Consider the following 24654-nt stretch of genomic DNA (forward strand, 5'->3'; position numbering starts at 1 on the left):
TCTGTAGCAGTTTCTTTATGGCACATGATGGGACGTCTGCAGGTTTCTATCTCGGTTTTGCTTCCACAGAAGAATCTCAAGTTCCTCCCTGATGAGTTTCACAGGCTCAGATCCTCCCACAGGTGCTCCTCTGAGGTCGGTTAGTGCAGATCGTTCTGTGTTGAGGTTCTCCCCCCGGGTTCGGTTCAGTGTATGTGGTTCTATAGGTTCTCCCCAGGCTGATACTGGGGTTCTGTGGAGGTGAAGTAGTCCTCTAGGAAGCCCTGCAGGTACTCAAATGTAGGCCTCTCTTCTGGGTCCTTCCTCCAGCAGGAGAGCATGAGCTCGTGCAAAGAGCTGGGGCACTCTGCCGGGCAGGGCATCCTGTAGCCGCGCTCCACCTGGTCCAGCACCTCGCGATTAACCATACCTGCCCAGAGAAACAGGAAGTTAGATTTAGGGAACAGACGGACCTTATGCCTCAAAATAAAATCAGTAATTTTTAATAAAAAATAATAAAGTCAAGATGAATAATGACATTTTTAATTTCCAAAATATTTGTTGTGGTATTTTGAGAGCATGATATTTATCATTTAAGTTCTTAAAATATTAGATAAGTAATTCTATAGTTTAAGCGTTTGTAGGGCTGAAACTAATGATTATCTTCACAATCGGTTAATCTGATGAGCATTTTTGTTTGGTTCGTAAAATTTCAGAAAATAGTCAAAAACCACCATCACAATGTCCCAGAGTACAAGATGACTTCCTTAAATAGCTAGTTTTGTCCGAAACCCAAAGAAATTCAGTTTACTATCACAAGCAACAGCACCAAATCCTCACAATTGAGAAGCTGGATAGAGAGAATACTTGCTTGCAACATTTTTCAAGTTTCAGCTCTTATCATGCAGCAGGATTATTGTTTAAGAACGTCTTGTTAAAGAAACACTTGTTTTAATGGGGAATTGCTCGGGTGCTGATATATTTTGTGAGTCTCTACCTGGATAGGGGACTCTGCCTTTAGTTGCCAGTTCTGTGAGCAGCACACCGAAGGACCAGACATCTGACTTGATGGTGAAACGACCGTACAGAGCTGCCTCTGGTGCTGTCCATTTGATTGGGAATTTAGCTCCTAAACAACCATGGGAAATTAAAGAAAACATTTACGTATGTGTAAAATGTTGTAGTTCCAACATCATGTCTGTTTGCTTTTACGTTAATACAAATGAAAGAATAATCTGTTGTGGAAAGAGGAGGTGTGGACTCACCCTGTCTGGCAGTGTACTCGTTGTCTTCAATGAGTCTTGCCAGGCCGAAGTCAGCCACTTTACACACCAGGTTGTCTCCCACCAGGATGTTGGCAGCGCGCAGGTCTCTGTGGACGTAGTTCATCCTCTCCACGTAGGCCATGCCTGCTGCAATCTGGATGAAGTGACGGAGAGAGAACAGGGATTTTATTATAGATACAAATGTTGTGTAGTGTTTATTGTGGCTGAACTGAAAGTTATTTTACCTGAGAGGACATGTCTACTAGTTGAGGCAGACGAAGCATCTTCCCTGCTTCCCCTTTAAGGAAGTCCAGTAAGCTGCCTGTGAGTGCAAGGTAAAACATGTTTAGACAAACTACAGTGGTAAATTACATCACATTACATTACATGTCATTTAGCTGCCGCTTTTATTCGAGCGACTTCCAATTAAGTACTTTCAACCATGAAGGTACAAACTCCAGAAAGCAAGAATCAAGTGCAAGCATATTAGCTTCAAATAAGCCAAACTACAAAGAGTCACGTGTAAAAGATAATGCATGAAATAGATAATGACCAAATGAACAACTAGTTTATTTATTTTTTGTATCTTATTTTGAGAAATATAAACCTGCCAGCTTTCAGTACTTGACTGTGAACAGTACGCTACAGTAGCATTTCAATTTCAGTACCAAAAAAAGTACTGAAGTTTGATACCCAGCACTTGTTACAGTCTGTGTGCTGTATTACCTTGGCTCATATATTCTGTCACAATGTAGATAGGCTCCTCAGACACAACAGCATACAGCTGGACCAGCTTCTCATGCCTCAACTTCTTCATGACCTGTGCTTCCTGAAGAAAGGCCTCTGGAGACATGGTGCCAGGCTTCAGGGTCTTAATGGCTACACGTGTTGTACCATTCCATGTGCCTGTCAGAAAACACAGAAATAAAATACCATTGTATAAAATACTATTTGATAAAGTGCTAGATCTCCTCATATAATGTAGACTTAAAGGAGCAGTTAACATTTTGGGAAATACACGTATTCGCTTTCTTGCTGAGAGTTAGATGAGAAGATCGATAACACTCTTACATATCAGACTGGTATTAAAGGACAATTCTGGCGCAAAACGAACCTAGGGGTTAATAACGGATGTGTACCTACTCTGTCGTTCTCTGGGACATGTTTTCATGCTAATTGATTGTGTTTATAGCTTGAACGAAGCTAGCGCGGATCGCTGGTTAGCTTACAACACTAATATTCGGGGCACAGGGAAAGTAAAAACAAATCGCTCTTTATACCACTAAAAAGGCTCAAAATATCACAAACTTCAACAGTAGCATAGTGAGTGTCCCTACATGTTAATCGAAGCATTTAGAACTTTGTAAGTGTACCGAAGTTTATTGAATGAAGAGCTGCAGTGTTTTGTACAGTCTGAAGATTCCCCCTCTCTGATGAACAGGGAAACTTTTTTCCATGTCCCGAAAATAAATTGGAGACGGTGACCCAGAGCGGAGGGACAAGATGGACAGTTATCCACTGAGTAAGTAAAGTTGTTTTACATCGGTGCGATTATTTCAGATATATTGAGCAAATTGCTTTTGATTTTAGTTGGCATCGCCAGCTGTAAGTCATGACTGGTTTCCCTGGTGAGTACGAGGCTCTGTTGCGGCATAGCTCTCTCTCTCTCATAGCCCTTTCATGGAGCTCCCACAGCTCTTCATCGGTACACTTACAAAGTTCTAAATGCTTCAGTTAACATGTAGGGACCCTCACTATGCTACTGTTGAAGTTTGGTGATATTTTGAGCCTTTTTAGTGGTATAAAGAGCGATTTGTTTTTACTTTCCCTGTGCCCCGAATACTAGCGTTGTAAGCTAACCAGCGGTCTGCGCTAGCTTCGTTCAAGCTACAAACACAATCAATTAGCATGAAAACATGTCCCAGAGAACGACAGAGTGGGTACACATCCGTTATTAACCCCTAGGTTCGTTTTGCGCCGGAATTGTCCTTTAATCTTCTCATCTAACTCTGCCAGGAAGCATTAAAGCATATTTCCCAAAATGTCAAAGTATTACTTTAATGAGAAATCAATTAGCTATAATAGCTTTTACCAGTTTTCACCTCGTCATCGCACTTGATGAGCAATTGATCCTCATATTTTGTATATTCAATGTTCTCTGCCATGGCGTGAGAGGAATTCAATCAATTCCACTGAAAAGCAGCGGTGCGTAGTTCTTACCCATCCAGACCTCTCCAAAGCAGCCCTGTCCCAGTTTAAGGTCGAGGCGAAGGGACTCTCGGGGAATCTCCCAGGCGTCCCTGGCCAGTCCCTGGGTCTGAGGTTTGGACACAGGACACACGTCTGATAGAGCGTGGCACAGCCCATCAGAGTGCTCTGAAAGAGGCAAAAGAAGAGAGAGTGAACAGGCAGGTTGGGGGCAACAGTGTTGTAGGAGGTTAACCATCAGAGAGCAGATGTGTCTGAGTACTCACTGCGGTAGTGGAAGACTAGCTGCTGTAGGCTGGTGAACTGGGTGCGGGAGGTGATGTAGAAACCTCCGCTATCCAGCTTCCTGATCTTGTAATGTTTAACATTCAGGCCTTTGGTGTTATCATAATCCAGCACTGACAGGCAATATGCTCCTGTGAACAAGACAAAACAACAGACAGAGACAGGTTAGAACAATAAAACCTGGCATATGAGGGCCAGGTGACAGCTGCTCTGTGGAGTTTCCTAGCAGCTGTGCTGGGCAAGTCCCTCATGGCCCCTTTAAGGGCCCTGGAAATTCAACTAAGCCTTTCTGTCCTTGTCCAGTCTATTTGGTCATAGTCTCTGGAATTCTCCCCCCCCATGAACTAAGGTCTGCTACAACAGTGTCTTCTTTTAAAAGCAGATAAAAACATAGCGTATTTCGCAAGCTTTTAGTTAGGTTTGAAGTGTGCGGTTAACGAGCAAAACTTTTGTTTTAGAATCAGTATTATTATTCCCTTTTTTTTTAAATAATACAAACCCCAAAAAGTTGGGACGTTGTGTAAAATGTAAATAAAAACAGAATACAATGATTTGCAAGTCCTTTTCAACCTATATTCAATTGAATACACTACAAAGACAAGATATATTTAATGTTCAAACTTATAAACTTTATGGGTTTTTTTGCAAATTTTTTAGCATGTTTACCACTGTGTTACATCGCCTTTTCTTTTAACAACACTCAATAAGCATTTGGTAACTGAGGACACTGATTGTAGAGTAGAGTTTTAACTTGCACTTATAGATGTAGCGACGAACTGTGTTAACTGACAATGGTTTTCTGAAGTGTTTCTGAGCCCATGTAGTAATATCCTTTACATAATGATGTCGTTTTTAATGCGCTCGAAGGTCACGGCATTCAATGTTGTTTTTATTATGGACTGATGATGACGGATGATGAAATAAGGTTAAATAAAAGGTTGAAAAGGATTTGCAAATCATTGTATTCCGTTTTTATTTACGTTTTACACAACGTCCCAACTTCATTGGAATTGGGGTTTGTAATTATTATAATACATTACTATCTTCCTTTTTCACTGTAATACATTCTTATCGTATATGTTCTTATCTTATGTTTTTGTCATGTATTATCTTTGCCTATTCATTTATTTTTTGCTTTTTATTTTAAAGCACATTGAGTCTACGCCTGTTGTATGAAATGTCCTGTATAAATAAACTTGACCATGGTCCATTAGTACGTAAAGTTTGATCTTACTGAGTATAGCAGTGATAATTATTGACTTGTTTTGTGCAGCCACTTTTCAGAAAATTACATTTACAAAACGAGAAATAACTCTTTCCTGTGGATATCTAAATTAGTGCATAATATAACGCCTCCACACAAAAACTGGAAGACTTAACCAGTCATTGGGACACACACACCACTAACAAACGCTGAGATGGTTTTTCCTTTCCATGATGATTTGAAGTGGGTTACTGATCATGACATTATTAGTCTGACATGATTTACATTTTGGTCAACATATGAACCATCTGTGTCACACTATGAGCCTCAGGCCCCATTCAGACCTGGTTTTAACATTCGTCCTGAGTGATCTGATCACAAGTTGACAGCTTTAAGAACTGGTGTGAATGAACCCAGGACGCATTGAGAACACAATAAGCTACTTCACACCACAGAGATTCAGTTAGAAGCCACAGAAGTACTGAGAGCTGAACACAGAGACTTTTAAAGACATCTTTCTCCCCTGCACAGGTCCTGGCGACTGCCGGTAGACATCCTTATTTTTAAGTTCATAAAACATACCCAAAAATCTGACCATATTACACACATACAGCCGCCATGCAGAGAAAGGTTACGTCTTTCAGCACACAGACTGAAGGCAGCGCTTTTTCATTATTATTCACATTCCTCATTCACAGTGATCGGATCACTCAGGACAGATTTTAAAACCAGGTCAGAACGGGGCCTCACATGTGACATCAAAAACAGAACACACCCAGAGGCCAACACACCTCCTGTCAGAGCTCCCCCTTTCCTACAAGTCTCCCCCTTCTTCATGCCTTCATGCTAAGTGTGTGTATATTGGGAGATCAGAGACTTTGAGCCAGGGGGAAATACAGCACCCTCCTAGGTTGACCTAGTTCTAGCAGAGTGATTCACAGTGATCACATTCAAAGTAAGATCACATCGGCTGTGTGGAGTAAACTTTCAGGGACACAGAGTAATTGTCATACATAAAGTTTAATAAAGTGTAAAGTGTTAACACATTTTAAAAATAAAAAGCTCAGGTTTTATGAAACTTGTTTTTTAAGTCCAAATATTGTCTGTTAAGGCAAGGCATGCATTTCCTGTCTGTTATATTATGATCTTTGGACATTTTAAAATGTACGTTTGTCTTTCAAAATGGCTGCAAAAAGATTTTGATATAATGCTGTGATTCTGTTGTGTTTTTAATTTTTCAAAGCAATTGCTTTTATCATGATAAATAAGTATATGTGCAAGTAGGGCTGCAACTAACAATTATTTTCATCATTAATTAATCCCCCTATTATTTTCACGATTAGTTTTTGTCACAAAGTAGTGACTATATGTCCAACTATTAGTTAAACTATTACAAAAGGCTAACATACTATACCAGCAAATATTTATATTTAAGAGTCTGGAACTTGTGAATTTTGGCTATTTTTGGTTAAAAAAATGACCTTAAAACGATTTAACAAAATTGTTGCTGATTCATTTTCTGTAGATCGACTAATTGATTAGTCGATTAATCATGTCAGCTGTCCATGGAGGCCTCAGGGCTTATACCAGGTAAAACAGCCTGAAATGGGTGATATATATTTCAAAATAACATGGTAAATTTAAATTGATCTACATTTAAAGGTATTTAAAGGTTTTTTACATTAAATATTTCTTAAAGTTGCCTTAGAAAGAGAGATTTAATACATCATTATTAGCAGACACGGAGAAATGCAGAAGACCAAATTGAACCATCTTGATAATGCCTGTAGCCTCTGGAGTGTCTGCTCTCTCACCTTTAGTGGTCTCGCTCTCCCTCACCAAGAAGGTTCCTCGTCTGTTCTGCAAGTTCAAAAGGAGCCTCTCGGAGTCGCGCCGAGTGATCTTCCCAAAATACCACCTGCCAAAGTGGGCCACAGAGAATAAGATCAGAGAGAAGCTACTACTGAGCGCCTAGAGCAGGCAGGCAGAAATAGGTTTTGACTGGAAATACAGAGGGCTGTACTGGATGGTATATTGGAATATATTCTCTTTATACTCTTTGCATTAGTAGGTACAGCATAGAGAATAAAGCTACATTCAGGCTTGGCACTAAGAAGAAATGTCATATCTGTAGGAAAAGAAACTGCAAGAGTGAAACAAGGGAAGAATAATGTACTCTTCTGCTTGGATGGAGTCGGACGGAGCCACATAGTTGCTGGGGATATAACCACTCTCTCCTGTCGTCAGGGAGCGAGCGAGCCACCAGTCCCCTTCTCTGTGACAGAGAGAGAAAGAGACAGAGAGCGAGGGCAAGAGAGTCAACCATAAACAGAAAACTGACCGAGGCAACCATAACATTTCTTGGTTTAATAATCTTTTAGTTTGTTCCCAATTAAGAGACACAATATTTAATGGAGGAAGGACACTTAAGAATAAGAATAATATTAGTCTGTATTTTTCGTATTGTCAACAACTGCCATAGACCAAAACCTACAATGCAACCTGTCTGTGGCTCTCAGCTCCAAACCTGTTGGTTCCAACGGGAGACGTAAATGTTTAAAAACGAGTCACAAAAATATTGGTTCATTTTTAAACAGCTGGGCACTGCTTGCTTTCAGCAACCATAGTACATTATGCAGTCTTAAGGGACTACTTTCAGCTGCGGATGAATACATGTTATACTATACATATTTATGGCACAAGGAAGGTGTATGTGGAATTGACTCAAAATAAACTACAGTGCCCACATTCATTATAATGAAGGAACATATCAACCAGTGCAACAGTTTGGCTCATTGATGTGTTTTTAATAGTTTTACGACAACAAATTGAGGTCTATGGTACTGGAACAGAGGAATAAGCTAAATCAGGCTTTGGCTCCACAGAGAATAATTGTTAGTTGGATAACTGTATTGTTGTTTCTGGTCTTTTCATGGGATATGTTGCCGATTAGAAAAATATAGACTATCGCCAGACTAATCGATTAAATATTACAGTATCTGCAGCACAGGATGCTTCAGATTGTGTCCTCAGATTATGCCTTAGTGAGAATGTCTACTTCTGATACAAGTTGAAGCTTCCACTGTTTGACTGACGACCCATGCGTTCTTTACAAAGCAAAGAGGAAACCTAAAGATTGAGTTTAAAAAAATACACAACCCATCCCAAAGTGAGAGAAAGAAAAACACATTGTTAAATGAGGAAATAGACGGACAAATGCAACCTTTTGTTTCACTTTTAGTCCCTCAGTTAACATTTTAAAATGGTATCTGTTGCTCTATATAAAGTGGTGTACAATATGTTACACCAAGCAAGTTAGAGCACCAAATCTCTCCACAATTTACTAATTCGTTGCAGTTACGCTACGAGTTTGAATAGACAAATCTGCGCAGCAGCAAAGGCACAGTGAACAAAAGGTTGTGTGAGATTTTTTATTGCATTAAGTATTACTGACCTGAAGCTGTACTTTTTCCTAGGAGAAACCATGAAGCATGAGAGAGAAAGAGAGAGGGAGAGATAACAGACACAGCAGACACATCAAAACACAGCAAGGAGACACAGCAAAGGCAAGCAGCACAGAACAGACAGATAGCAGAGGAGCCGGATATGCTGTGGGACTACACAGTGGGGTTACACAAGCTGCAGTTTTTAAAGTTTAAAGTTCCATTTTCAGTGCAGTATTCAACATTTTTAATAATTCTACAGAGAGAGGAATGCATAAATATCTCTCTATTTACTATCAATGAAGGATCACATCCTCATGCGAGATTTCTGGATTCAATTTACAGTCACAGTACTTTATATTAAGTATTTGCATTAAAAATGTTTATAAAAAAATCCCATTCACCAAATACTGTTTTGTAATGTAGATATTGGAACTGTAATATTAATACTGAAAATGAATTAATTCTATTTTGCAGCCCTACTATGTAGTGCCAGATTATAGATAAAGAACAGCAGATCAGACTTATGACAGGAAGTTATGGAAAGAGCTCACAGGAAAAGAAGAACCCATGTGTAGGAATCATGCTACAGATGCTTTAAATTCACATCATATTTCACTTCCTACTACTAAAATCTACTTTCTATCTAAATCACACCACAGTGCAGACAAACTTCAACATGTGCTGATGTCCAACAGGGAAACACATTTTTTGGGTGTTATCTGTGTGGAGGAAAGATATGTAGAGTGTAGTGACCATGCTATGACTGGCTCTTTATAAAGAAGATAAGGATGAAGACAGTTGCCCGAGAGGAACAGAATGCATTAGTAAAGTACCATTCTGCTCCATTTTAGTCAACAGATGGAGAGGATCAGACTCGGCTGTTTGGATCGCTCCACAGTTACCAGCTCTGACTGTGTTCATTCATTTACACATTTGTCACCTCATGTGTGCGACTACAAATCGGTTCATTTATCTTTTTGTGAAGTTGTGGCATCAGAGAGAAAGAGGGAGAGGCTGTTGATTCTTACGTGTTGTTGACAATCTGCAGCCTGTCGCCTTTCCTAAAGGTCAGATCAGACGCTGTCCGTGACTCATAGTCATACAGCGCCACAAATGTAGTGACACCTCCTGCAAGAAACAACACACAGAAATATGCATTTAGGGAACAATGTAATTAAAGACAATGGTACTTCCCATTAAGATCTATTCACACTCGCTTCCATAATCTAACTTCAATAATACAGGTCTAGCCCTAGTTGATAATGTGCTCTATCCACTGTAAAGCTATAAATCTTCAGTATATTTTGTCTCTGCTCCATATATGTATAAAACAATTTACAAAGGCATAATGAGAAATATCGACATTCAGACTGCTTGTGGCTGATCATCCGTGAAGGACAAAGCCATCATATCGATTGGCTTTCCATTTTACGTGTAGCTTTCTACCCCTTCCTTTAAATGAACGAGTGATCTAAAGCTGGGGGCTCTCCAGCCAATCATTGATCGGCTCATTAGACGCACAGGAGGAGGCAGCCAGCAGATACACCAGCAGCCCTCCACTGCCTGGATGGAGTAACATTAACTGAACCATCTGGCCAGTCTAGACACATTACAGCTTAATGTCAAGTCAAATCTGGACAGTGTGGCACGGCAGGCTTCAAAGTCAAAGAGAAGGTTTAAAGTTTGTTTGACAGCCAATGGTGGGAAAGGGAAAATATTTTTCTGTTGACATATGACTCACTGTTAATCAGTTCTTACATATTTTTCTCAGGACTTTTTTGTGTTCTCAAACTGAAAGCGAGTCAGGGCAGACTAATAGATAAGTCAAAGTTCTCATCAGATCTTATTAAATCTGTTTCCATTCTGCAGCTCTGCTCAGCTTCACAACTTTATTCACACTAAAAAAATCTCTTGCATCTCTTTGTAGACTATTTTGTGCATTTTCCATTTTTCCATTGGGCATGAAAGAGTACTTTGACTCCACTGTGTGATTCACATTTAAAGCAGAAGTTTGATTTTTTTGGAAATTCATTTATTTTCTTTCTTGCCACGAGATAGATGAGAAGAGCGATCCCACTCTCACATATGTCCGTTCCCTATGAAGCTGAAGCCAGGAAATCCTTAGCTTAGTACAAAGACTGGAAACAACAAAATCTGCCTAATACCACCTTGAAAACTCACTAATTATACAGGGGGTTTTGTGCAGGACTATTTTCAAGGCAACCAGCAGAGAATCCTGGAAGTTGCTGCACCTGGCCAAAAGATTACCTGGCACATATACTGCTGAAAAAACATCCACATGTCGTTTTTTACAATTCTATTTGGTATGAATTAAAAAAAATTAGACATGCTATTATTTAACTTAAGAGGTGCTGGTAGGCATATTTTGTTACTTTTGGACAGAGTCAGGCTAGCTGTTCCCCTGTTTCCAGTCTTTATGCCAAGCTAAGCTAACCAGCTGCTGGCTGTAGCATATCACATTGAACTTGCTGACGTGACAGTGGTATCAATCTTCTCATCTAAGTATTGGCAAGAGAGTGAATAACCATATTTTCCTTAACATTCCCTATTATTATTTTTTTACTGCTTTACAATTAGTTTGGGTCACTACCTGAAATATAAAACTCAAGAATAAAATCTTATTTTGTAGCATTTCTTATTTGACTGAAGCATTTCCTGTAATGAGTAACATTTTGCAATATTTGCAGACCTAACCCCTCTCTCAAAGGGCCGCCTACCTGAGAGAGGTCCTCTCTGAGGCGAGGTGATGGTGCCTGTGTGGTCCACCCCTCCAAAGAGAGCCAGCTCAGGAGTGTTTGTGGGGGCGAGCTGGTGTTGCCCTTGATGCCCCCGCCTGCCTGTCCCAACGGCAGGGCTCCTGTTGGGAGTTTGGGTCTGCTGGGCAGGTCCCAGGTGGTGGAAGTGGCCGCTGTCTGAGCCTGTGCCGATGGTGCCATCCAGGCTCATGGAGCGCTGGCCCGGCTCCTTGGGCTTGCTCTTGCCCGCCCCCATGTGCAGACCTGGGAAGAGAGCCAATGATGAGTAAGGATACAGCACTTGTCATCGCTATTGAATTCCAAATAGCACTGAAACGATTAATCAAGTAGCCGATTGACAGAAAAATAACAGCAACTATTTTAATAATAATTTGATTGATTAAACAATCAAATAACCATCAAGGAAAAGCATCATTCTGTGGTTTCAGTTTCTTCAAAACTCCAATTCATTCAGTTTCAGTTTTTATTGATTCACCTTTCTCAAACTAAAATTCCTCTCAGCAGTGTGTGCTGTGAGCGTCACATTCATCTTTGCTCACCTCAGAGTATTCCTGGAGCTGCTCCAGGTTCAGTTAGAACCGTTTAGCATGCAAATACTCTGAGAACAGGACACCTTGAAACAGCCAACACAAATACATTGAAGGGCATCCCTATCTGTTGATTCAATCTGTTCTGAATCAATAAGCAAACAAATAAAGGAGCAGTGGCTGTAATGAAACAGAGTGAGAACACTGGTGAGTTGACAAGGACAAAAACAGTTTCACCTCCTACAGGTAATTACAACGCAGCTTCTCCTTTCCATCCTGATGCAGAACACATCTATTATGGCCTGATAAATACAACAAGAGTGCGCTGTCATCATGAGTGCATTCAAAGACAAACACGCTCAGACAGTCAAGTGCACCCACAGAAAGTTGGAGTGCTGTGTTCACACACCAAGTCCACCCCTTGAGGGAGTGCAGAGTGACTCACTGTGAGACCGGCTATTTAAGGCCGGCTGAAACAGACACAGTCATACACACATGAAACAGCCTTGTTCCTTTGTGAATAGAGGCACTCTCAGTTCCAGACAAAGTGTATGTACAGCGTGTGTGTGTGTGTGTGTGTGTGTGTGTGTGCAGCTGTTCCTTGGTCTCTGGGAAACGAGGCTCTATCACACACTAACACCCAGCCACGGTTGCGTCTCACATCCTTTTTCCAACACATGCATGTATCCGTGTGAGCATTCTCTGCACAGTTGTGGGAGTGTGATAGACAGGACAAGGAGGGTTATTAACAGACAAGGAGGAAGGAACTGGCAGTGGCTGTAAAAAGAACGTGTAGGTGGTTGTTGTGTACTGCATGGACAGCTGAGGCTTAGTGGGTGTTATAAGTGTAATGTGCAAGCATAACATAATTACACAGGTATGGGAAATCTCAAAGATATGGAAGGATCTTACTGTGGAGATGTGTGGGCGCATAAGCTGCTGAGAATGTGCACGAGCATGAGTGATTTCAAGCACGGTCATGCAAGCTTTGATTCAACTCTTGCCAGGATGTAATCTGGCGCACTGGGGGGTTAACATATCCCATGGTGCAACACTGAGTCACACAGAGATAGGCCCATAGGCCTGGAGGAGAGGTGGACAGGACTGTGTGAACTGTGTGAAGAATAAACTGCTTGATTTAGCCAACTACTCTGGATATCAGTAATGGACTTTGGGTGCTGCCTCAAACGTCAGCTCACTGAAGAAGCAGATGTTTAAAGGACAAAACATAAACAGAATAGGCAGACAGGACCGCAACTGATCACAGTCTTAGATTTTAAAGAATAATGAAGGCACTTATGTAAAAGATATAATTAGCAGTCTACGTAGTAAATATTCAAACAAGCATAAGTGTGCTTGAATACACGCAAAAGCTACTCATTGTCTTAAAAGATCCAGTGCTACTTAGGCTAATTGGTGATCCGTATATTACGATAGAATTTATTTTTAAGCATCAAATCAAAGGCGATTTAGAGTCCCTTCGTTTAGATGCAACAGGCTTAAAAACTCTTTTATCCACCAGTTTATCCTGTTGCTAAACCAAAATCGGTATGCTGCCAATTAAGATCTGGATCTGAGGATATCATATCATGAAACAAGTTTATTTGTCATGGCTATTGATGTGTTTTCATCTTTGTACTATATGTGTAATTGTCGTCTAACTCTGTATGTATTTTTCTTTTTCTTTTTAAGCGTAGCTGCTCGGCTACGCAAAATGAATTTCAATGTAAACACAAAAAAAAGCCTGGGAAACTGGGTGTCTGTCCGAAAGAAGCATAGCCCATCAGGTGTCAGATCCATGGGAAAGAGACGGCAAACTGGTTTGTAATTAAGGATTTAGAATGTATTGATGCTGATTAATGAGGCTCAGCAGGCGGACTTGCTGCTCCACCAGAAACCAATTTTAGAGATCATTTTTATAACATCTATCTCAATTCCAATAGTAAGTTAGTTAAAATTGCTTCTATATCGGCTTAGAAAAAAGCAATTGTCAATCATCCCTTCAACCGTTGATATACGATCCGATCGCCAATCGGTCCAAGCCTAAACTCCTGTCATCAATGGTCCAAAGCTTGAGCACCTTAATACAGCGCAGCCCATAGAAGTACAATGCTTTAGGAGTGGAGTAAAAGGAAATCATGATACAGCAAACTATCAGATAAGTTGGTTCTAACAGTAGATTTCTGATGTGAAGTTTTCTGTTTGCGTGAAATTACCGAGATACTAGTGTTGATGTGATACAAGGAGGTCAGAGCGAGTTAGAAAACGACTCAATAAGCTGATGGGAGATTCAATATCTGTGTCCAAATTGATGGTATACTGCAAAGTTAAAGTATGCAGTGAGTGCTGCATATTATTGATAAAGACAGTATACATAAAGTTAACTGTTTTGCAGTATGCACTGCGTACTATGTAAGATTTGACTTTCGAATATAAAACTGACTTAAGCACACACCGATTATAGGGAGGTAATGATCCTCAACCAGCACTGCAAACATATCCCCATACAGTTATGGCAGAAGCCACGTCCTATAAAAGTCACTTTCCCCTGGTTCTCTCCAAGACACTGCAAACACCAGAGTATCCTTGAAAGCCTTAGAGTATGCGTATGTAAACAACAGAGCTAGCACTGTAGCTGACCCTGACACCTTTTCCTAATATGGTATCAGAGTGCCCTAATATCAAGACATGCCAACATGTGACTACTTCCAATGATATAAATGGAGAAGAAAAGATGAAGGAGACACAAGTATACTGGACAAAAGTACCAACAGGTAGAAAATACGATATTTTAAAGTCTTACAAAGATAGAAGAAGAGGAGAAATAAAAAGACGGAAAAAGTTATGAGGAACGACAGATGAGGAGAGATTTTAGTGCCTTGTGAGCTTTTCCATTCAACAGGAGCACGGGGAATTGTGGGAGAACCAGATTGCACCACACTGCGATGACTGCCAGTGACAGCAACAAGAACAGGCACCTGAGCAGTGGGGGGTGAAAGAGACGCTTTATTTTCCCTTTTCCCAGGACAGAAATCAAAATCTTATTCCAAAAGAAACTCTTGTTGCCTTTCACCTCGCTTTACAGAATCATCATCATTATTATTATTATTATTATTATTATTATTATTATTATTATTATTATTATTATTATTATTATTATTATTATTATTAATGTTAAAAGTGTTATTTCTAAGTATGTTTTGTCTTAATTTAAAGCAGTATGAGCTGCATTTCTGGTTTACATTTGCTGTAAAAATAAAGTTATGGTTTAATAATGTCTGAAAAGACATGCTGACTGTGTTAATAAAGTTGTGCCTGGTTGTGCTGTGGGAAAGGAGATTTGAAGGATTAGATATGAATCACGGCAAATAGAGGCTTCGTTCAAAGGCTGTTCTCTGAGGGGTATTTACCTCAGAACCATGATTGAGTTCAAGAGCGCTTCAGTTTCTGCAGTGCATGTATCACTAGCCTGTGTCTCTCAGTGTTGAAAGAGTCTTACAAAATCTATTCAAATCTATTCACGCTGTCATTTTAAATCTGACTCTTTCATTAAAGGATAGGTTCACATTTTCACAAGTCTGTTAAAACACACACACACACACACACACACACACACACACACACACAGAAACAGTTTTTGGTCGCTGAATGTTGGTTGTGTCTAGATGGTAACCCAAGATTTGCGAAAGTCTCGCAAGATGGTTGAGGTTAGGCATAGACCTGGAATGGTTAAGGTTAGAATAGGTCGTCAGGCAGCGAGTCTCGCATGAGTTTTGGCAAAACTAGGGTTACCATCTAGACACCTGGATTGTTCCACACACTGGCCGATTCCAATGTAAGTGATGGAGGTCACAATACACAGCACAACTATCGGATGGATTGCCATGACATTTTGTACAGACATTCATGGTGACCAGTTGATAAATCTGACTGGTATTGGTGATCTCCTGACTTTTCCACAAGCGCCACCATGAGGTTGACAATTGTGGCTTTGACTGAAATTTCTTGACACATGTTCCCCTCAGGATGAATTGTAATCACCTTGGTGATCACCTGCCTTTTCATCTAAGGCCATCATCAAGTCAACATTTTAATTGGGCTGTAGACTCGTAGTCCATCTTTTTCATACTGTGCCCCACCACAGCTCAACAAGGAGCCATTGTTCAGGGATACGATGATACAATGAAGGAATTTGGTAGGAAAATGACTAACTTTGAAAGATACTCACTTGATTAAACTCAGGCTGTAGCCTCATATTGGCTTCAGATGAACTGAAGAATGCATTTGTGCACAGAACAAGGACTGTGGATTTTGTCTTGTACATTGGAGTTGTGTCAGGAAGGAATTTCTTCAGGACCAGTATGGACAGGAGCGACCACAGTTTAGCGTTAGCATGAGAGTGTTGTATTCAGAAAGAATAAATATGAACCTATCTTTTAAATCTTTGATGATCTACAGTTAATATTGTCCTGCAGGGCACAATGCCTTTACTCAAGGCCTTCCAATTATCTGCTCAATTATTTGCACATAGTCTTGTGGAAAAACTTAAGTTGCTGGTTTCTAATTTCATTGTATAGGCCAAACTGAATGATCAATTAGCTGGGATGCTAAAGTTCCATACTATAAATGCAGTAATTTGGTGCAGAACATAATGTGTCAAAAGTGCTGCCTTTAAGTACAACTTGCATTTGATTTTTCACAGGTTTCAACTGCACAAAGAATTTAATTATTTCTCACGTTTCCTCCGTCTAATCATGCACATTTGTAATTCTCCATCTGAAGCTGAGCACACAAACTGTACATTTCTGGTCACGCAAATTTGTCCATAACAAACCTCAATGAGTCACAACAACAGACGGTACCAGTTGCCACTGTGCTGCAGAGAGTGAAGGAGCTCGAGCCAGTGTTTCAGTCGAATGGGAAAATTACAGTTTGCCCTGGAGAGTAGCAGCAAGGGAGGGGGGACAATGATGGTTCCTCAAGATCAAAACAAGCGGAAATGAGCACATTAGCATCACTGTCCTATCCTGCTATATGCTGGATAATAACATGAAACAGTGCAGTCCACATACATAATACACATATTGCCTATGTATAGCCTGGGTAAGCGATAGAGAGAGAGAGAGAGAGAGAGAGAGAGAGAGAGAGAGAGAGAGAGAGAGAGAGAGAGCAGGCGGGCAGTTGATTTAAGAGGGCCCAAGAAAAGACAATGCAGTCACATAACTATCAAGTATTGTCCCATTTTAGTACTGTGGATGCCTTAATTAGATATTCCCTGTTTTCTTCTCCCCAAATCTATGCTGACCCCCGCTCACTTTGCAAAGTCTAAGCTTGTGTCTAGCTGTCCAATCTCATCTCCCCTCTTCCTCAGTGACAAACACACAGAGGAGAGGCAAAAAGAAGAAGAGGAGAAGGAAGAGGGGGATAGTGGCACACAGCTGATAAAAACCACTTCCGTTTTCTGTCCATCTTTAACTGCAGGCTCTGGCTGAATATGATCCAGGCTATGAGGAATAGCTGCTACAGCTACAGCAGACGCTATAAAGGAAGGCAAAGGGTGGTAAAGAGGACATGAAATTATTGTATTAGTGACAGACAGCTAATTTACAGACAGCCTGTCTTTGTGATTTACAGGATATTAAAATAAACTTGGGTACTATTTTGTTCTCTCCCTCCAAAAATGTATATATTCTTTTCATGTGTTCTGACAGAAACAGAAACACAAGAGAACGTTTGACATTTATAGCCAACTAGAGCTGCAACAATTAGGTGATTAATCAATTAGTCGATTAAACACATTTAGCAACCATTTTGATAAATAATTAATCAATAAGTAGTTTTTAAAGCAAAAATAGGAAAAATTCAGCTCTTCAATTGAGAACACTTTGCTTTGTCTTTTGTGACAGTTAACCAAAAAATATTTGTGCACTGAACTGTTGACCAGACAAAACAAGATACTGTATATGAAAATTACCCTGGAGCTTTGGAAATAAAGTATCTTTCAATATTGGATAATGTTTATAGACCAATCGATAATTCTAGAAAACACTCGTAGATTCATCAATATTATAATAATATTTAGTCACAGCCTAACAAGTTAAGACCAACATCAATCTCCTACCGCCCTGTGAAAGGGAACATTATGTATTTGACCCACTATGTACTCTCTCAGCTTGTAAAACATTGTTATTTGAGAGAAAGTCATTCAACAATCCAATTAAGTATTCTAATGTTATTGCTCAGTATATGTACCCTTGTGTTTATCAGGCATAGCATATTATACCATCCTCTAATGTTGTCCAGTGTTAAAAATGTAATGTTGAGCTTTCCCATGATTCACGTGTCATTTTTTAGGAAACCTGATTCCACTGTTTTGTGGAAATTAGCTGGAATATATCCAAATCGCAAAACCGACTGTAAATAGATTAGCCACATAATTACAATTCTATTTCCACGGGATTAGACAGTTGTCAGCAAAGCTGCTTTCAAAGAAACAAGGGGTGGGGTAGTAGCTGCCTACAGAAGAAGCAGCTGTCAAGATGATAACGCCTTTGCTATGGGAGGGAATAAAAAAAACCAAAAATAAAACAAACATCAACAGTCCGTGTTTGCCAAACTGATCCACATTAGGCACGTAAACAGGGATTTGTGAATGGCAACAGGGATAAAAGGCGACAATGCTGCTGTGGTAGTCTTCGCATAGCCTACAGCGCATATGCGGCCTGATGAATCAAAACAGGTGCTGTTACAGCTCCATTTTGAATTTCGATGGTTATTGGCTGGTATTTTCTGTGCGCAGTCGATTTACTGCGTCTTCCTTGTGCGTTTTTTAGTCGTGAGAATGTCAGAAATATGACATATTTTATCTGGGGGTGTAGTAAATCGTCAACAACGGAGACCTGAAACAGACTGAGTGGCACTGACCAAATGTGCGAGCAGCACTGACTGAATGGCCTGTGCAACAATGAAATACAAGTCAGCGTGAGAGGGGGGTATCAGACACTGTGTGTAAAAACATCAGTATGAGACATAAGCAGCAACAAACCCAAAACCCCGAATGTATTTATGAAATAAATCTAATTTTCTCGCATTAAAACGCCACACGCTCTAATTAACTCACCTTTAACGCGTCTAGAGATTCAGCCCCAAAAATCAGAGACGCGCAGCGAGGAACCGTGTTAAATCCTTATGGCTGTCCTCATTAGAGAAATAATGGAAGCGGATGGTCAGTTGCTGTGGAAACCTCGGACCAGCCACAAATCCCATTTAGCGAATATCGGCAAAATCGCAGAAAGGGGAGGTCATGACGGGGATTGCCTTCGGGAGCAGAGGGCACAGCTGCGGTGGGCTGGACGAACACCAACTACGGTGAAGTAGCCTAGCTTGCTCAACTGGGAAGAGTCGACGGCGCGGTAAATTCATGTGAGGAAGCAGGAGTGGTGTGGTGTGGAGAAGACATGCCTCGTATGGGGGGAAGGCACGGGATAGTGCATCACTGACGAAACACGAGAGCGCAAATATGATGAGCCCGGATTTTACGCTTTGTACGCAGTCAACGGCGGAGTCAAGAGAAGATTCACGTCGTATTGCGTAACGCCGTGACAGTTGAATTCACCAAGGCGTTGGCAGGCACGACAACACCCCCGTTTATCTTTTCTAATAAATCATTTGGAGTCACGACTGAGAAGGGTTTTTTTGTTGTTGTAAAAACAAAGTAGTTACAAGAACACGGCACAAATACTCACTAAATACATCTCACGTATAATCCAGTACCACATTAGTACTAGCCGAATCGGTTGCTAGGCGACACACACTTCACTGTCATGAATGGTAACTTTGGGTCGGCGCATTTATATCGTTATTAAAACTTAATCGTTGTGGCCTTCAACGGTTTGAAATGTTACTTTCTGTCTACTTTCCTCTTATCCCTTGCTGCTGTAACAGTGTGAATTTCCCCATTGTGGGATTAATAAAGGATTTTGAATCTTGAATCTAGTCAGGATGAACTAATTAAATATTTTTGAGGTGTGAGCTTGATTTAAACATAGTCAAGATGGCAACACTTTGGAAAATATTTAGGAAATGGTTAGTATTAGCCTATACATGATTGCTCAAATAAAATGCCAAGATGTAAATTGTGATTAAATGTGAATTTAACACTGGCCAGTTGCCCCAAATCGATTAAACACAATTCTATTTTTGTCTTTGTTTTCTTTCTTTCTTTGAACCCTAAACTGCTATTTGAGTAAAAAAATTACCTGATAACTATTGGCCGATGTAAGTTTTTAACATGTACAATCCTTAAATGTCGTTATGAAACTATGACCTATTTATTTGGTCTAACCTTTCCTTATCACCTACCTTCTCATTTTAGATTCTGTATCCACTGTGGATATAGGCTAATCAATGCTCTCTGAACATCATGTAAATGTAAAAAAAGAGAAACATTTATTAAATATAACCTACCTGCAGTGAAACAGGCTATTCTGGTGCCACAAAAAATACTAACTTACATGTAGTCTGCCATAAAAAAGGAGTAAATATAAGGACAGGACATGATCTCATTCTGACTCATTGAAACCAAACTTTTTAAAATTTAGCAATACACAGCTGAGGTAAATGACTACATAATGCATTTATTTGTATGTTGAAATCCAAATACGATTCAATCAATCATATTCAATTATAAAAGTAAATACATTCAAAACAAATACCCAATAAAATATGTAGCTGCATAAACAATCAGCTAACGGTATGACAATTTGCTCTTTGTAATACTGTGTTGAATGTGAAGGACACACAGTTCAAGGTAATTCAAGTGTCTCAAATTAAATGCTCATCATTTTTTATTGTCATAATATGACATTAGTGTTTCATATACCTGTAGTGGTACTTGTATTGGTAACTGCCAATGTTGACTCACTGATGACCACACACACACACACACACACACACACACACACACACACACACACACACACACACACACACACACACACACACACACACACACACACACACACACACCTATCGCTTCTTTTTGCTCTCTTTCTTTGGTTTCTGTCGAATCTGAAGTGCCGGTCCTTTAGGTTTCTTCATCTGTTCAGTGGCCTTGCCATCAGTGGACTCAGTCTCCTCCTGTAGAGCAAACACAGGAAGCATTAACCCCCCTGTAATTTCAGAAGAAATCCTCTGAGTCATTTTAAATATGGTGTAAAAATACTTGACTGCTAAGCATGGTTAGGTAACAGTGTATTTGACTGAAACTCGCACATACAGTATTTGCTAAGGTATAATTTTCCAAGTAAATCTTGTCATGACACAGTTTGTGTGTACAATACAATATATTGAGCATAGGGGGGTAATAACTAGTGATAACAAGTAATATACATTTTGGTAATGCAGTTTTTCATCACTCCATATAGTCCAGGCACGCACACTTGCGTGCGTGCACACACACACACACACACACACACACACACACACACACACACACACACACACACACACACACACACACACACACACACACACACACACACACACACAGTCAGCGCTGTTTCTGTGTTTGTATAGCAAGGCAGATTGACAGCAAGCTGCTGTAAAGGATGAAATGGCGACATACTGTGGAGAGTAATCAGTGTATCTGATGACTGTCTGAAAAGAGAATAATTAGACAGTGGATTTAATTGCTCGTCTATAAATAATCTCTCCTGACAGTTGTTAGTATAGAGATTATGGGAGTAGCCCTTGGTGGCGCTGTGTTCATGGACATTCAAAAATAAGATTTTCTGCACTACTCTTTCTAAATGATGTCTGGTTTCGCTGAATTTCGGAAAAGACTGAATGTTAACATTCTGCAAGATCTTGTCTACAAAATGATGTTATTGCAGAACCTGTAGATCTGTTAGGCAAGATGGAAAAAAATAAAGATATTAATTATAACAATTTCCAAGTAGTTATATTATCAGCAGTTGTGCCACACTGCAAATGTTTCTGACTGTATTTTGATATCAGATGTAGCCACCATAGAGTGTGTTGTGTTGCACCCCTTCTGCAGTGAAACTCATTACATAACAGAACAATCAATCTTTCAGTGTTATAGTGTATTAATTACATGTCAAAAGCTTAACCTTTTTCTTTTAGACAAATTACCAAGGCCTATATATACAAGATAAGACACTCAAGTCATTTGCACTGGCTAAGGACTAGCTGTCTATAATAAGTGAACTGTACGGTGTCATCTGGCTGTACGGTGTCATCTCATCTCTTCTTGAGACAGACATATTTCAGTCCTAGTTGGAGTGATACCGAAAAAGTCTAAATTAGGTCAGTGAGCCAAGATACAAGTCTGCTACTCATGGAAAAAAGAATTTCTTACTTTTCAGGTATTTTGTGAAAAATATTTTTTTTTACTGTTAAATTGAGTTACAATCAACTCAAACTCATGTTGTCATACTGAGAAAGAAATGTACGGCATTCAAACCCCCTCACAAAAAGTTAGAATAATTTTTTTTCTTCAAATCTGTGTGGGAACCTTCTTCGGACCAAGCCATTCATTTATGTAAATGACTGACACTAACCTGGTTCCAGACTTGTAAATTGCTACACGCATCTAGATTCAACGATTGCAAAACAATAATAAAGATGATTCAGTCAGTCTGATTAACAGGTTACATAGACAATATGTGTCCTGATGGCAAAGTGGGTTAAAATCAGCAGAATGTAGATGTTACATTTTAGGGCTCAATTGCAACATTTGTATGAATCCTCTCCCCTGTTTCTCGCCAATACGCAAAAGGAAATGATTGAAAACATCAGGTATTGGAGGGTATTGTGTACATTGATGCTTTGATCACCGACTGCCTGTGTGTCCCTTTTGATTTGTGTTCCTCTCAATTTAACCTGACCCCAAACATCTCCCTATCTCTGACCAGTTACCTCTACAACACCTAACCATAACTTACCATAACGCCCTGCGCTTAGCAGTGTCTACACTGCTGGAATCCTACAAGAAGACCCCAACTGTAGAGGGCAACAGAATAGGAAACGCTGTATTTAAGGAGGGGGGGGGACAACACACAAGACCCGCTCCTCTCCTTCCCTTGGTGTCTACCCACCTGTTCATGTCCCTTAGATGTGGGGACGATGACAGCCAGGATGCAGATGAGCTGGAAGATGGCACCTAGAAACAGCCCATAGCGCAGTAGGCTCTCTAGAAAGGTGGGCTCAGGGACCTCTGGAGGAGACAGGTCCAGTTCTGCAGACATGCTGCTGCTGCTGATTGGCTGTTTGATCTGTTATTCCTCAGTGCACCTATTTGTGCAAACAACAGTAAGTAAGTCGTTAAGTGAGTACACTTAACGGTTAGCAGGAAAATAAACGAATATGTCAGACGTCCCAAAAAGTGGTGGCTAGACCCATTGACATATATATAAGGCTAGACCCAGCTAGGACACATTTACGACGTAGCACAGCAGTGTAACGTTAACTGTTAGCGAACGTTACATTATTAAATGCATGAATGTAAGCTAACGTTATGCATGAATACAACAAACGATTAGTGTGTGGAAGAAGAAGCTTACCACTGTCTTCTTCTCGTTACAGGGATGTTAACAATATCAGTAAAGCGGTGAAACACTATCAAGTGAAAAAAGTGAGCTAATTTAGCTCACAAAGGGAGAAAAAAAAAACATCCGACTATCGGAAGTGACGTTACAAATCTGCACTCAACTTCCGAGCCGATGAATGATTGTTTTGAAAATGTCGCCCTCTAGCGTGGAAAAAAAAATGGGCCGGGGCTTTCCGGGGCTCAGCCCCATAGACTGTATATAAGAAGCTCAGCCCCGGCACATAAGCCTGCCCGTTTGTGTCCGGAAGTGCCTGTTTGCAGTCAGTTGCCTACTGGAAATATGTCACATACAATTTGATAAAAGTGATGCTTTTGAAAACATGATATTTCTGACAATAACTGAAAGATTTTTGAAATGGCATATCTATTTTGTCTCGGCGGAGATGCGATGAGAACAATCGGAACAATACAAATCAATATGTAATCAAGTGATGACTGATTAACAGTAATGTAAATGCTAAATGCCCTAATACCTGTTGATACTACAACAATGCAAAGTATAGGCTCTTAACCTTGCAGTTTTGCACATATCACGTAAGATTCGATTTCTCCATTTCTTTGCACAAAACTCTCCAGAAAGTGCCATTTAATGGTTTATTTTTCAAAAAAACTTCCTGGGGAGATATATATATATATATATATATATATATATATATATATATATATATATATATATATATATATATATATATAATTATTTTTTAGGCTTGACAAAATAGAGAACTGCCTATACTTTCACTCTCACTACTTCAAGGAGGAGAGTATGCAATACAAAACTTGCATGTGTAGCTAATATTGTTTGAAACTTACTCAAGCACTGTACTTAAACAGTTTTAAATTCGAGGTACTCCTACTTTACTTGAGTATTTCCATGCAACTCCACTACATATCGAGAGGCAAATAGCCTATATTGTACTTTTAACTCCACTACATTTGTCTAACAGGTGTAGTTACTTTGCAGACAGGGCTGTTTTCTGACACCATGAAAAGTTGACTCTTAAGAGATAGATGATTCTCACAGGACATCGCAGCTGCAGACATATGAAGATCTTACATATAGAACACGGCACATATTTCATTACCCTACACTACAGTATATAAAGTAGTTTAACAACTTTAAACATCTACAGCAGTAAAATGCAACATACACATGAATGCAGCAGTAATATTAATCCAGAAACATTATATACAATAGTAAAACTCTGACAGGGACATTTTTTTGTTTTAAATGCAGGACTCTCACAGTGTATTGCTACTTTTACTAAAATAAAAGATCGAAATACTTCTTCCACAACACTGTTCGTAAGAGTTGCATTAATACAGTAGAACAA

General features: G+C 39.8%; 2 protein-coding genes across 4 annotated transcripts; both read right to left on the bottom strand.

Annotated features, from left to right (window-relative positions):
- Positions 1 to 69: 69 nt before the first annotated feature.
- Positions 70 to 19253, bottom strand: LOC116051428 (proto-oncogene tyrosine-protein kinase Src-like). 2 transcript variants are annotated; one of them, XM_031301838.2, is made up of 13 exons: positions 18812 to 19253; positions 11126 to 11407; positions 9416 to 9515; positions 8396 to 8413; positions 7118 to 7216; positions 6756 to 6859; positions 3719 to 3868; positions 3465 to 3620; positions 1971 to 2150; positions 1490 to 1566; positions 1245 to 1398; positions 977 to 1108; positions 70 to 409 (listed from the first exon to the last, which is right to left on the bottom strand). In XM_031301838.2, exons 2-13 carry the CDS (start codon positions 11397 to 11399, stop codon positions 201 to 203), a joined length of 1653 nt encoding a protein of 550 aa, XP_031157698.1. In that variant the 5' UTR covers positions 11400 to 11407; positions 18812 to 19253; the 3' UTR covers positions 70 to 200. The 2 variants fall into 2 exon arrangements, with proteins under 2 accessions (XP_031157698.1, XP_035858069.1); XM_036002176.1 differs by lacking the exon at positions 8396 to 8413.
- A 1054-nt stretch (positions 19254 to 20307) lies between these two features.
- On the bottom strand, positions 20308 to 23429 carry manbal (mannosidase beta like). Of its 2 annotated transcripts, none has more exons than XM_036002492.1 (3): positions 23277 to 23429; positions 22812 to 23013; positions 20308 to 20829 (listed from the first exon to the last, which is right to left on the bottom strand). In XM_036002492.1, the coding sequence occupies exons 2-3, from the start codon at positions 22959 to 22961 to the stop codon at positions 20719 to 20721; spliced, it is 261 nt and encodes an 86-aa protein (XP_035858385.1). In that variant the 5' UTR covers positions 22962 to 23013; positions 23277 to 23429; the 3' UTR covers positions 20308 to 20718. The 2 variants fall into 2 exon arrangements, with proteins under 2 accessions (XP_035858385.1, XP_031157982.1); XM_031302122.2 differs by having other exon boundaries at positions 22812 to 23007; positions 23277 to 23411.
- Positions 23430 to 24654: the final 1225 nt, after the last annotated feature.

This window comes from Sander lucioperca, chromosome 6, assembly GCF_008315115.2.
Source record: "Sander lucioperca isolate FBNREF2018 chromosome 6, SLUC_FBN_1.2, whole genome shotgun sequence".
In the NCBI taxonomy this organism is placed as follows: domain Eukaryota; kingdom Metazoa; phylum Chordata; class Actinopteri; order Perciformes; family Percidae; genus Sander; species Sander lucioperca.